Genomic DNA, 14,588 nt, shown 5'->3' with positions numbered 1-14,588 from the left:
CCGTAGCAATAGTTTTTCACCTTCAAGCTTTTCCCTATTCATAGATGATGCCCTCATTTATCCAAAAGAGAGGAGGGGTAGTATGTTAAATCTGAAGTACCTTCTCTGTTTTCTTACATAATGCTTATTACCTCAGTTGCTGCACAATATCAGCAAAGAAATTATTTGAAGACAACATCTAAAGGGTGCAGCATTGTAGCTTTCAGGCCTCCATAATTGTGTGGCTCTAAACACTCCTAGGGTGATATCCTAAATGTTCTGATTTTTGTTTTTGTTAGTAACCAGGATGCTACTATAAGCCCAAGCTCTCTATTGCAGGCTAACACTTCACATGTAAATGTAAAAGAGATTAAAGCTGCAGTACATACTTCACAGGCTAGAACTGTTCCTACCTTGACCAATATTTCTGTCCCCAGGTTTATTCAAGATAACTTAAATGGATGTCAGTTGTTGGTCTAACTCTGGCACAACAGACTATCTCTGACTAATTTTATCACCGACGTTACATCACTTCTCTGGTACAGTGTAGTCTGACTTAGTATATTTGTTTGCCTAGCTTTTCTAGTTCATTTGTAGGCAATTGGCAGAACTGTACGGAGAACAGTACCTAGCAATGGTGTAAAGAGCACTGTAAAAGTGTTCTCACTTTCACCCATTTACTTTAGGAATACCTAATCATTGCTTTCATGGTTTCATGGGTATATGTGCTACTAAACCCTAAACCCTCTGCCACATCTGGCAATCTTGATTTCTCCAATTGCGACCTTGCTTTTTGGTGCCCCTGACCCTGCCGTGCCAGGCTAATGTGCCCCGCTCTGTACACATGTAGGAGCCCATTGGCACATATGAATTAGTAGTACACACTGGCTAACATATTTCATTGAACTTTTCTTGCCCATCTCACAATGCCCTTATGCCTTTTTCACAATATACCATACTGTGCATGGAATATAATACATGCTGCCCACTTCAGTAGTTTCTGCTCCCTTATCACCATTTAAAGCATTATTTCCCGTTTGCGAATTACCATCCACTCCAATATGGCGCCCACGCTTGGGCAAACGCCTTGACATGATAGGTGGCCAGGCTCTGCTGCAGGTGAGACGCTTTCATACCCAACGTGGCCACCGCGCATGCGAAGAAACACCCCAAGCCCGGGGTCTAGTTTTCCTCCCGCAGGCTCCACGCAAACGCACACACCCACCATCCCAAGACACTTCCTGTTTCCTTTTTTTACCGATTGCTGGCAGGGACACGCCAGGATCACGGGAGACCAGAGCAGGTTCTTAGCGGGCTACACGTCTTGATGAAATAAGGCTATCCACCCCTTTACAATACCGGCACTTCGACTCTGCGATGTGCTGACTTATTATTATTGCTAATGGCGTCTTTCCACTCTTTTCTTCCCCTTTAGAGAGTGACATTAGACAGTACCCCTCCCGGATCCCAGAATTTCTGCCGAACACTTAAATAGAGTGAAACTATTTCCCTCTTTCTACAACCACTGCTGTTTGCAATCATCTTTTTAAGCACATGATCTAGTGGCCATGCGTGCCCCAGCAAACCGCCGACACATACGACCACGCACGTGCCGATCCTCTGGCACCCCAATACATCCCGGTCCATATCACCTAGGGATAATTTTAACCAGCATGCCACATGACAGTCTATTTTGTAAAGGCGCTATAGACACACCATGCATGAATACTAGCATGCTGTGGTAGGGTCACAGCTGCATATTTACTGAGAGATATTTGTGCACCAGTAGCACACTTTTCCTTCCTGGCTGAGACCACAGATAGACTCACTGTTTGTGCCTACTCACTTGAGATCAGTACTAGGCACTAAGATACACGCTAAAGATTGCATTTTATGTTGCATTGTCTCTGCTCTTTACGTGTCTTGTCTTTTTATTCCCCACAGGTTATCACAGTGGGTCCGTAAGTATACTGACACCACTGTCACCACAACACACCTTAGAGCGTGTGTTGAAGAATCTCTTGTCAAGTGGCACGATTTTTGCCACTCACACACTTTTCGCCCGATCCTGACGAAAGCCCTCACATTTTTATTCTAGGGCTGAAACATGTAGACCACAACATAGACAACTAAGAGTGCAATTACACTCCAGTAGTTGCGCTATCTGTTTTAAGCTGTTCCGCCATCATAAAAACGCATAAGGCAAGGATTCCCAGAGATACTTTTAAATTTTCACTACACCACTTCACACTAATTCACCACACCAGCTCCGCTGTAATCAGGTGTCGTAGCACAACCGGGGGGCGTTCGGCCACCTGGTTGGGACCCCAAAGATGAAGCGTGAGACCAACCAGGTTGGTGTGTTAGGGGGTCTTTCAACAAAACCTAATGGTTCCCTGGCACTGTTCACGATAAGTGAGTCGTAATTCTTTCTTCAGTGGGTTCGTTCACTTTATTTCAGATGTATATGTGCTACTAGATGGGCACTGATGCCTTTTCCTTGGATGCTCCTTTGTTGCAAGTTGGCTAGCGTGCTCCTAAAATGCTCACCTCTACACCTTGTTATCAGTGACATCAAGCCATCACATTCATGGTTCTCCTGCTTCAGCCCACCAGGATGCACACCTCGAAAATCAGTTTTTACAGCTACCAGCAACTCTCCTAGTCCGGCTGCATCATGCTCCTACCAGGAAAATTGCTCTATGGAGGCCCACAACAGAGCCCCAGTGCTTAACTGAAAAAAAATGAAACTAAAAACAAAGTGGTCCCACTAGACCAGTAGCCAGGGAGCACACATAGTGTGTCTGCCAGAATGTAACACTCTCCCTCGTATCCTTAGCCATGACAACCGGAGAAACGCTAGTATCATAGGGCAGATATGGGCCATACAATGAATAAACAATTTCTGCCGTTGTTTGCCAAAACGCTTATCCCAGAACCATGGCAAATGGACATCACACTGGGTGAAAAATAAACTGAGACAGAGCCTCGCTGATGTTAAACACCTAAATAAATAACCCACCCTATGATTAGGAAGCTTGATGCCGAAAATAGTAATATCTTTAAAGGCATCTTTGTGGGGGCTTCTGCTATGAATCTGGATTTATTTTAGATTGATTTTACATAGGACTGCTACTGTTAGGTTGGTGTACAGAGTTCTGCAGAATGGGCAAACGGTTGTCACTCTGACTCTGGACTGTAAAGGTTATCAGTAATGGCAAAATATTAAACCCACTCATGTATTAAAAGCTAACCATGCTGTGATGTGTGCATTATGTTGTATTGTAAATATGTTTTTTTTTTTAATTTGTTTTTATTGTTTTAGTTAACAAATAACATCTTGACATCCATATATCAATTCACGAATAATTCCCAAATCCGTAAAGCTCCCCAACAGCCTAGCTAGTGGTGCCTTCCCACCCCTGCTCCCCCCCTCCCCTTCCAGTGTGCTCCGCTCCGTATACTATGTTGCAGTCCGCCCAATTCTTATGGGTAGCAGAAAGGTGCCTTCTCTATCGTACGGCCTCCCTCCCCAATTTGCCTGACGCTTCCCTGTCTAGTGCTCTTCCTGGTCTCGCGCTCCCCCCACTGCTCCCTGTGATCCGCCATCCAAAAGAGCTGGGTCATCCTGCAAGTCTCTGGCAGGCCTCCGCAGCGCCTCTACCAACGCCTCCCAGGCCCTTGCTCCTTCCAGCATTACCTCATTCTGCGACCTATGCGCCAGCCTCAGTTTAGTTTCACTTTCGCTCACCGCCCACTTAAGAAATTCGTGTTTCCATCTCTGGACTCTAGGTCCCTGACTGTGTTTCCAATGGCTGGTTATTTCCCGTTTAGCTATTAGCAGACCCAGATCAATAAATCTGCTGGTCACCTTGTTATGTTTTGTGTGCGGGTACCAATGTAGCAAGCTCACCCCCCATATCCTTGTTAAGTGTTCGCTCTGTAACCACCTCCTACTCTGTGAATACTTCTCTCCAATATCCAATCAGATGCGGGCAGGACCAGAACATATGCCGAAAATCCACCTCCGCAATCCCACACCTAGGGCAGCTAGCATTATCCACCTTGAAAATCCGCTGGATGTGCGTCGGGGTCATATATGCCCTGTGGAGCACATAGAATTGTATGAGCTGAAACCTAGCATTCCTTGTAACCTTCCACGCCCTCTCCACTAATTTGGGCCAGGTAGCTTCCGGGATGTCCCTCTCTAGGTCCCTCTCCCACTTCCCCTTAAGTCGGTCCAGCGGTTGCCTCCCTTCCTGCTCCATCCTCTTGTTAAGGCACGTGACGGCCTTGATTGTGCCCTCAGCCATGGCCACATACTGACACACCAACGACGTTGCCGGTTCCGTCAACCCCATCTTCCACCTGCGTTGTATCCCCGCTACCAGCGCTGCGTGCAATAAGTAGTGCCCCCGCGTCAAGTCATATCTATCTTGTAGGTTGGAGAATGGCAGTAGCGCACCGTCCTCAAAGAGGTCGCCCACCATAAACACTCCCCTCTCTTCCCACTCCCCCAGAGCCGACCAATCGCCTCCGTGGGGCAATGCCGTGCACGCTCCGAGCGGGAGCTCCGGTGCATAAGGGCTCGCCACTCCATGCTTTTTATGACACCTGAGCCAGCATCGCTGTAATGTTCTCTCCTTGCTAGTAATAGTGTCTTTACGCAGTTTCTGCCCCAGCAGGATATAAGATATCACATGTCGCGGTATCCAGCAGTCAGTGCCTGGGTGGGGTCCCCGAAACGTCTCTGCCACCGCCTGCGTAAGCCACTGTAGTTGGGCCGCCAGATAATAACGCTCGAAATCAGGTACTGCCCATCCCCCTGCCGCTCTGGGGCGCATCATAATATCCATGGCAACCCATCTCCTACTGTTCCCCCATATAAAGCCGCCCGCCAGCGCTTTCAATTGCCGAAAGACCGCCCCAGGAATCCATACCGGGAGGGTCTTGTATTGTAAATATGTTAATGTTCTCTTTTGTGTTCTTTTAATTACAAATCAAATCTGAATACTATGAGGATTAATGAAAAATCTGAGACTTTTTGTAAATTAGATTCTTAAAAAGAATTCCTATGACAATAAAACTCAGCCAAATAGGTATTCTCTAAAGATGAGGCCCTCTAGTGCACCAGCCGCATTTCATTTATGGCCGTCACAAGCAAATGGTCTATGGCATTGAGCAGTTGAGTTAATCTGTTCCAGGTTCATGTTTAATATTACAATAAATAGTTATTTTTTTTTATTTCAGCACCACCCTGGGGTCCAGCCAGCTGACCTGGAAGAAGTTGTCAAAAAAGGTGTACAGACACTAGTAATTGGGCGTGGGATGAGCGAGGCCCTGCAGGTAGGTTCCTAAACTATAATATCACCAGTGGAAGAAAACTGAACATTACTTTATTTTCCTCAATATTGGTATCTGATTTGAGATCACAGTGGCATTTAAGTGTACCGTTTCTTCCTGTTTATGAAACATCAATATGAGAATCTGATTCCCAGGAGAGCCACACATTGCTGGGTTACGGTTGTAACAATTGAACTTGACTCTGTAGGGGTAGAAGCGCAAAGCAGTACAAAACTTTCTGAAAGAGGTGGTGTAAGTTTAGACATTCAAGACTCAGTATGACATATTAATTATCTTTAATAACCGATTATCCAGTCAATGCTTTATTTTTAAAAAGTGCTTCAATACATCAGCAAATGATAGTAAACATTAAACAATGTTTAGTAGAGAAAATCCACAACCTACTAGCTACCCCCTAGCCAAAGATATGACCAAGGGGTATTATAGTATCTACGCGTTAATCGCGTCAGTTTGTGTTTTACATGGGGCTCACAACCATTTGTTTTTCAGTGGGTCTGAATTTATGACTTTGGAACTCAGCAGTCAGCATTGATCCTTCTCCAAGGATTGTGTAACCACAGCAGTAGTATCTTAAATCTAATTCTCATAAAAGATGCTTCACAGCGGCAGGTCTGGGAAACGTGTCTCTACTTAACCTGCTGTATTTTGGTTTCATGTGCTGATGCTGGAATGACGGTGTGTTTCAATGCTCTTCCAGCAAAATTGTGGGCCCAAAGAACTACCTGCGGACCCTCCCCCAAAGCAACAAAGTGCCTGCTCAAGCCTGACCAGCAAAGCAATCTATTCAAGGGTGCAGGGGGCAACATCCGTTGCCCCGGCTATGGGCACCGTCCTTTGGAGTCCAACCAGCTGCGTGCTAATCCATTTGCGGCAACAGCTGGTTCTGTTGTCAGTACATGGTAAAGTGCCGATGCATTTATGACATTTATTTTCAGGGACTTGTGGCTTGTGATCCACAGGTCATGGTCACAACATTCAGGTAATGCTTTAGGGATTTAAATGTGAAATCCTCAGGAACTGCTTGTTGTAGGAATATGCAGTCATCTGATACGAACACAGGGCAAACTCCTGTAGTTGCCTCTCCCAATCTCCAGGTCAGTGTGAGAAAAGGTCTTTCTCAGAAGCACATCAATCAGGATCTTGGCCCAAACTATCTCTTTCTAGAAATTGAAGTAGCAGAGAGCATTTCTCTATCCCTGGAACACGTTCCTTTTCAGCTACACTGGTGTGCACCTCTGATATGGGATATTGGGAGATCATGGAACCCAGTACTAATCGGGACAGCCATTACCTGTTACTGATATGGGATATTGAGAGATCATGGAACCCAGTACTAATCGAGATTGACAGGTCAGGCTTGACCATTAGTAACAGGTAATGTCAATGTGTCTGCATCTTTTAAGGTTAGTTCCAATCCTGAAAAAGGCATAGGCACTGCATGATCAGTTCATGCAAGGTTCATGCCACATTCCTCCATCCTGGGCCAGGTTGAGCTGCTCCAGGACTAATGTTTATTGGCTGAAGATAGCGGACGGTAATCCTTAGGGACGAAGATCATAAGATGATCAGTGGAAGGTGCCAATAGTGCTCTGGCAGAGGCACAGCGACTACTTGGTGCACTACCATGGCTACCTCTGAACCTGCAAGAATTGCAATCTTTAGGACAGAATGAAGCAGAATGCAAAACATGCAGGCTCTCAAAGCCCACATAGTCCTGGGAAGCTATTGCACAAGCCAGTGACCTTCTTGAATGCCACACGTATGTATAGTCCAATGGAATCTTGTACTCACTCAAAGACCTCACACACAGCTATAAATCTACACAATAATATACTGACACCCTCAAAGCATGTCACATACGTGATGAAACTATTGGGCAGGGTTAGGGAAGCTTGAACAGACATTTTACAAGGGAAGCTCATTAAGTGTTGCCCCTAGAAAGGGCGTGGCCAAGCAGGCCAAGATGGCGGCAGCACTTCCTTAGCGCTCCGCACGGCAGCCCGCAATGTCAGAACATAATATGCCCTAAAGCCACTGCAACATGATGTAAGAGCCAATACAGCCATGACACCCGTGTGGGGCACCTGACAGGCCCGGAAGAACGACCGAGGAGGTGCTGGTGAAGACGCCAGGGGCTCCGATGCGGTCGCGGCTGTAATTACAAAATGGCGGCACCCTGTGAGGCCCGGGCGCTCCCGCGTCCGAGACGGGACCGATGACGAGATCTATCGAGCGCTGACCCCTAGACCCGACAGCATTCCCTACGAGGGATCCGGCGACCACCCAGGCGGTGGAAAAGGACAGAGGAGGGCAGGTGAGAGCGTGGCTGCGGCCGCTCGCGGGCCCCCCGAGTCACCAGGACTCCCACACAAGAGAGGATCCTCACTGAAGGGGACAGCGCGCCGACGCCAGGGTATGCCAAAGCGCCCACATAACCTATTGCAATGTGCTACGGGGGCCATTGTGCAGATGACGCTGGGGGGGGGTGCCTGACGGGCCCGCGGGGCCGACGGGGCCTACGCAGAGACATTCTCCCCCCTGCAGAGACACCCTCCCCCGCCACAGCGCCAGGCCTCGAGGAGCGCGAGGAGAGACCGGGTCGGAGTGTGGGCCTGCTGGATGGGACCGCACAGGATGGCTGGATGAGGTTCCCTTAGTCATCGGCAATAACGCCCTGCCGCAGTGGCCTCCCAACTCTGCGGGAACCAGGCCTGTGGCCTATGGGACGGGAAGACACTCGTACATAAATCGGCGGTCTGAGCAGGGGCCCCCCCGAAACGGGACATTGAAGCCGCCCCGGACCGGTGCAGAACCAAGGCCACAGACAAACTGCTCCCCTGATGATCGCCCGTGACCCCTCCAAGGCCAGGTGGGACGTGGGTGTGGTCTGGAAGATGGTGGGAGTGCGAGGTGGACCACCACTACATATGGGACTTTGAGTAGCCTCGAACCGGACATCTAGCCCTCACACTTGGCGGAGCCTGCATAGACCACAGCAAACCCCATGTTCTGGGAGTTCCAGTCCCCCGCCAGCAACAGTTGGGCCCACGACCGGGGAACCCAAAGACGCGGGAAACGTTCCCGTATGCCCTGTCCACCCGCGGGCTCCCACTGACCACAACAGACACTGAACTGGAGGAGCGGCCAGACGCCTTGCACGCTCACCTATTGGGGTGGTATCCCCCACCGATCCAAACAGGACGCACTCCGGGAAACTCGAGGATGGCGCTGGTGAGAATCCGGGTGACTGCTGGGAGCCGCAATTGAAACAAGAGCGGGAGAGACCTCAGGGTATCATAGATGCCACACCTGACCGCAAGCAACGAGGCCCCCACGTGGGGAGAGTGCCGCAGGTGACCACCGAAAACTGTCGGCGGAAGACGCGATCACCATGGGGCGCCAACGTGCAATGGGCACTGCACAGACCCGGGACCTCCAAGAGCAACGTCCCTGACGCCCAACACCACACAACTGGGAGAGGAACCCGCAAGCTCAGACTCCATGTCGAACAAATTGGAGAAAGTCTTAGTGACAATTGACCACTCGAGAGTGACCATGGAGCACAAGTTCGGAGAGCTGGCCACGGACCTTAATTTACTCCAGGATGACCACAGGAAGTTGGCAGACAAGGTAAAGCAAGAAGAAAAAAAGCTTCAAACTCTGGAACCGCACGTGCAACAACAAGACACCCTGAAAGACCTGCTGTCGCGGGTGAAGATCCTGGAGAGCAGAATAGATGATTTAGAAGGTCGGTCCCGGAGAAGTAACATTCGCATTATCAATCTCCCGGAAGGAGTGGCGAGGACCAACCCTCTTAGCTATATCGCAACATGGATCGCAACTTTCACACCAGCGAGAGAACTGACCCCATTCTTCTCCATAGAAAGGGCGCACCGGGTACCGGCCCGCAGACCACTATCGGGGTCGCCACCCCGACCATTTCTTCTAAAACTGCTCCATTACCAGGACAGAGACACCATCTTTCAAGCCACGAGACGACCGGGTGTAATCCGAGTGGAGGACAAACCGGTTATGCTATTCCCGGACTACTCGCGGGCAGTTCAACAACAAAGGTCCACTTTTTTAGCGGTCAAACGCATCCTGCGCCAGAAGAATGTCCAATATGCACTTCTGTTCCCAGTTCGTCTCAAGATCATTCACCGTGGAAACACGCACTTTTTCTCTGACCCCACGGAACCCAGCGACTGGGTTGAACAACACCTGGCAAACTTGAACACTCCCAGAAAGACGCAGACAAATCGACCATCCGGCCGCCTACGGCGGCAACAGAAAAAAGTCACACTCACCCAGCTAAACTCACGTTTGGATTCCTCTAGTAAGAACTCTCCGGATCTTACACAAATTATTGCAGAACGCCGAAAAGCACTTCAAGCAGCTGCAGAGGTGGGGCTCCTGGGGGACAGCTCCGATGGCGAGAGAGGCCCGCATTTATTCACTTCATAAGAGGAAGGCAGCGACGTAAACACTCCCGGAGATGGTTCAATGACACCACCAATAGTGACCCCCCCCAACGGCAGACCCTTTGATCTGACGCTCCCAATTTGGCATGCCATACCTTTGAGAGAGGTGACCTTTGGGTCCTACAGACCTCCCACTCTAGGGGATGTTGCTCAACACGGAAGAGGTGTCCCGGCGACCAATCCTATAACGGATGGTGACGGTTACCATGGACACAGTTGGGCACCAGCACAACGCAGTCAACGAGCGGGCAGCTGCAGCGACTGCGGCTGACAGAGGCCGACGACCACTTCCCCCACGTAACGAACAAGAGTTAGCACATGTTGTGCAGTTTGGACGTATCGCCCCGAGTGATAGGTTCTATTAGTTAGGATTGTTTCCTGTTGATTCACTATACTTCCCCCACCCCCCCCCCCCCCCCCTGTTTCATATCCCTTCAACATTCTCAGGGGAACGAACACACGACATGCAGACTGGTGGTTCGGTTAACAGAGGCAGGCAATCTGATGAGGGGGGGGACACGAGTTGCAGGGGGCAGTACATCACGAGCACCACCACCCAGGCATCAGGAACCATGGCGGCTAGGATCCCTAACAGACCTGAAAGTTGTCACATTAAATGTCAGGGGCATGCATACAGCAAGCAAACGGTATGCGATTTATGCCTATGTGAAAAGACAGCAAGCACAGATAGCTCTCCTCCAGGAGACGCACCTTACGGTGACAGAGGTGGATCGCCTGCGCAAAAAATGGTGAGGTATTATCTGTGCCACAACATACTCTGCATTTTCCAGGGGAGCCTTAATTTGGATTAGGCCGGGGATCCCCTTCAGAGAACAGTCCAGGGTAGTGGATAAGGAAGGCCGATACTCTCTATTAACGGGTCACCTCGAGGGCGGGGAAATACTGATTGGCAGCATTTACGCTCCTAATGTGGAGCAATAGCAGTATTGGACCCGCCACACTGGAGTGTTAGCACAATACACGCCAATGCCATGGGTGCTGGGGGGGGATACTATTGCACCCTAGACATCAGTTTGGACAGATCTCATCCCCCACCGGCGCATTCACCAGCCCTGAAACAGATGGCGCTGTTCAAAAACTGGGTTACCCATTGGACTCTCGTAGATGCCTGGCGAGAAAAGAACCCGAACACTAAGGTATACTCCTTTTGCTCCGCCCCACACAATCTCAGAGTGAGACTCGATAGATTCCTCTGCTCAGCACTATTGCTCCCCCAAATACAACACACTGACTACCTAGGCAGAGTATTGTCAGACCATGAAGCACACACCGTGACCCTTAGATGGAGACCACCTCATCCCCCAGTACCCACGTGGAAATTGCCCCGGGAATGCCTCACTGACCAGGCATTTTGTCATCCACACGGTGAACATATCCAGGAATATGTTTCACTAAACACTGGCACAGCATCATCATCTAGATCAGTAGAATGGGATGCGTTTAAGGTCGAGACAATGGGGCACTGAATTTAACACATAGTAGGTGTGCGGCAAGTATTAGAGCAGTCACTACAAACTGCGGAAACGCGACTGATGGACCTAACGAAAAAAATGGATAAAGGGGAAGCTTCCCCCGAACAGGTGGCGACAGCAAAAACAACATATGCGGAAACCATGAGTGACCTTCGCAAATATAATTTTAGAGCATATGCTGCCTGAGTACATCGAGAGGGAAACAGGGCGGGTACACTACTAACCTGGCTCGCGAAACAGGACACGGACAGGCAACCCATCACAGTATTGTAAGATGCGTCTGGTGCCCTTAAACAGTCACAAGTAGACATCCTATGCATCTTTCACGACTATTACACGGGAATCTATCGAGCCCCGCCACAGGTATCACACCTAGCATTATACCAATTCATCCACTCCGTGCCTCTACCCGACATTCCACTGGCGGATGGAAAGGTGTTAGACACAAAGATAAAATCCCCGGACGTCACCCACGCGATTAGGGCACTGGCGCGACATAAGGCGCCGGGAATGGGCGGCTTTTCCCTCGAATACTACACCATCTTTTTGAGGCAACTATCCCCGCGTCTCGTGACCATATACGACGACGCATTACAAAGAGGCGAACTTCCCAGTTCACTTAGGGAATCTATCCTGGTAACCTTCCTTAAACCAAACAAAGATCCCACTCTCCCGTCCTCTTACAGGCCTATAACGTTACTCAATGTGGACTGCAAAATTGTAGGGAAAATACTGGCAGATCGATACATCCAGGTTCTCCCACAATTGATCCACCCAAACCAAAATGGTTTTCTCCCCAGGCGCAACGTGTCACAGAATATACGCAGACTGTTCCATATACAAGATAGAGCAAGGGACCACTCCCCACAGGCTGCATGCCTAATTTTAGACCTTGAAAAGGCCTTCAATAAACTCCTGTGGCCATATCTAGTCGCAGTTCTCCGTAAAGTACGTGTCGGCCCAACCTTATTGGTATACACACAACTCCTCTAAAAGCGCCTCACTACTAGGGTGAGAGTGGGAAAATACATTTCAACTCCACTCCGGGTGGAGTGTGGGACGAGGCAGGGGTGCCCCTTGTCCCCCCCTCCTTTTCGCCTTGGCAGTGGAACCTCTGGCCATTCGTTTGTGACAGGAGGGTGAGGGCTGGGGTATTCCAATCGCAGACACCGTACATTGTGTATCGTTAAATGCCGAAGACCTCCTGATCTATGTGCGAGATGTCACAAGCGATCTTGCGCCGATATGGACAATATTGCAGAACTTCGCAGAGGTCTCTGGACTTCAAGTCAATTGGGAAAAATCAACTATCTTTCCTCTCAGCCCTCACCTAGCTCACTCGGAGATAATGATAGGGCCCCAGACACTTGGTTGGAGTGCTACGGCACCCCGATACCTGGGAGTGAGGTTGTACCACACACCCGAAGACCTTTATGAGGGGAACCACCGCAAAACATTAGCAGGGCTACGAGCGGCAGTTACCTTCTGGAAGACCCTGCCCTTGGCTCCCATAGGGCGAGTAGCCCTAGCAAAGATGATTATGGTGCTCAGACTACTCTACTCCTTTGCCAATCTCCCGGTGAAACCGCCTCGCTCCTTTTTTCGAGAACTAGACACACTGCTCACGACACTGATCTGGGCTGGTGGTAGACACAGGGTAGCCTTGCAAGCCCTCTACTTACCTACCACACAAGGAAGCCTGGGGGCCCCCTCCTTTGAAGCTTATTTCCTGGCAGCACAGCTTCAGTGACTGTCCCATTGGACATCAGAACGCCACATAGAAGAGACACTCACCAATGACGGTCGGATACCTCTCCCGGCCATCCGGAGACTGCTGATGCCAGGTACCAAGCCTACGCGTACACACTCCGTACAGGTGTTAGCCCGCAAATGGACAAGATTGCCGCAGGGAAGGAGCAGCAGGGTTGAGCTCCAGGTCCGGGATCACTATAGTGTAAATCCCGACCGGATTGACCCCCGCTAGCCCCACCCTGACGAGAGGTGCGCCTGACTTACTAACCGGGCTGACCTCTGAAGAAATGCAGATCTAAGACACAGATCCAGTGGCGAGAGGGACCCTGGCTGCATTGTGGTCAATGCACCCTGAGGAGGCCATCCCTGGAGGTCCCCGGCCCCACCGTAAACGAGACGAACGAGGGAGATCTCCGCTCTGACCGGAGCAGCTTGGCAAATCCAGAAGGTTAGGACTCCCGAGTCGAGGCACCGAGTCGCACATCCTTAGCTGCGATGCCTGACTGGATAATGGCTGCCAGTCATGGAGCGATAGAAGGATCCAGCCAGCTTTAAGACCTCGGGAGGACCTTGGGAACCTGGACCCCTCCGAACGAGGTGAAGTGGGTCAGTTACGACCCTTGAGAAAAACTGAGACGTCCCGTGACTGGAGCGGAGCCCCGGGACACATCGCGGCAGGAGCCATTTATGGGTCAGATGCCTGACCCATAAATGGCCACCAGAATCATGTCTAAAAGCGGCCTGTTATAAGGCCTCAAGAAGACCTCAGACTGCCGCGTCTGGTTAGTAAAGTACAATGCGGATTGTGTAAGACCCGCGACGCGACACAAGCTGTCCTGAGGCGGCAGCAAAGCCCCAGGACCCAATAATCGAGTAGCCCCGGTTGCCGGACTGGGAAATGGCCGCCAAGCTCTTATGAAAGCGGCCTATTTTAAGGCCGTAAAAAGACCGCGGACTGCCGTGATTGTTTATGAAAAGGTCAAGAAGGGTCATCTGAGATCCGCGACGCTATACAAGCTGTCCTGAGGCAGGAGCGGAGCCCCAGGACACAACACTCAAGGAGCCAGTGATGCCTGACCTAGCAATGGCCACCATAATCAAGTCCGAAAGTGGCCTGCTACAAGGCCTTAAGAAGACCTCGAACTTCAGTGATCTTTATGAAAAATACAAGGCAGGTCATTTGAGACCCGCGACGCAAGCTGTCCGAGGTGGGAGCGGAGCCCCAGGACACAACACTCGAGCAGCCCCTGATGCCTGACTGGGCAATGGCTGCCACTCTCAGAATCACAGAGGGAACCAGCCACAAATAGGGTCACACGAAGACCCTGGGCACTGGGAGTCTCCCATACAAAGTGAAGCGAGTCACTGGAGACCTTGAAGGAGATGGGCGGTCCCAAAATGAGAACGGAGCCCCGTGTTACAGCGCGTCAGGAGCCCCAGATGCCTGTCCTAGGAATGGCCGCCAATACCAGATCCAACACAGAGAGTGACCAGCGATAAGGCTATAAAAAGACCCCTA

General features: G+C 50.3%; 1 protein-coding gene across 4 annotated transcripts in view; it reads left to right on the top strand.

Moving 5' to 3' along the window:
* The window catches only part of AAMDC (adipogenesis associated Mth938 domain containing), a 176,696-nt gene that overhangs the window by 76,764 nt on the left and 85,344 nt on the right, over positions 1–14,588 (top strand). For all 4 annotated transcript variants that reach the window (XM_085623250.1, XM_085623253.1, XM_085623251.1 and 1 more), the window contains exon 3: positions 5,230–5,325. In XM_085623250.1, coding sequence (XP_085479376.1) covers positions 5,230–5,325 — 96 coding nt within the window. The remainder of the gene's footprint in view (positions 1–5,229; positions 5,326–14,588) is intronic.

Source organism: Triturus cristatus, chromosome 8 (genome assembly GCF_964204655.1).
Source record: "Triturus cristatus chromosome 8, aTriCri1.1, whole genome shotgun sequence".
In the NCBI taxonomy this organism is placed as follows: domain Eukaryota; kingdom Metazoa; phylum Chordata; class Amphibia; order Caudata; family Salamandridae; genus Triturus; species Triturus cristatus.
Note: the sequence above shows the minus strand (reverse complement) of the source record. Positions and strands in the feature narration are given on the sequence as shown.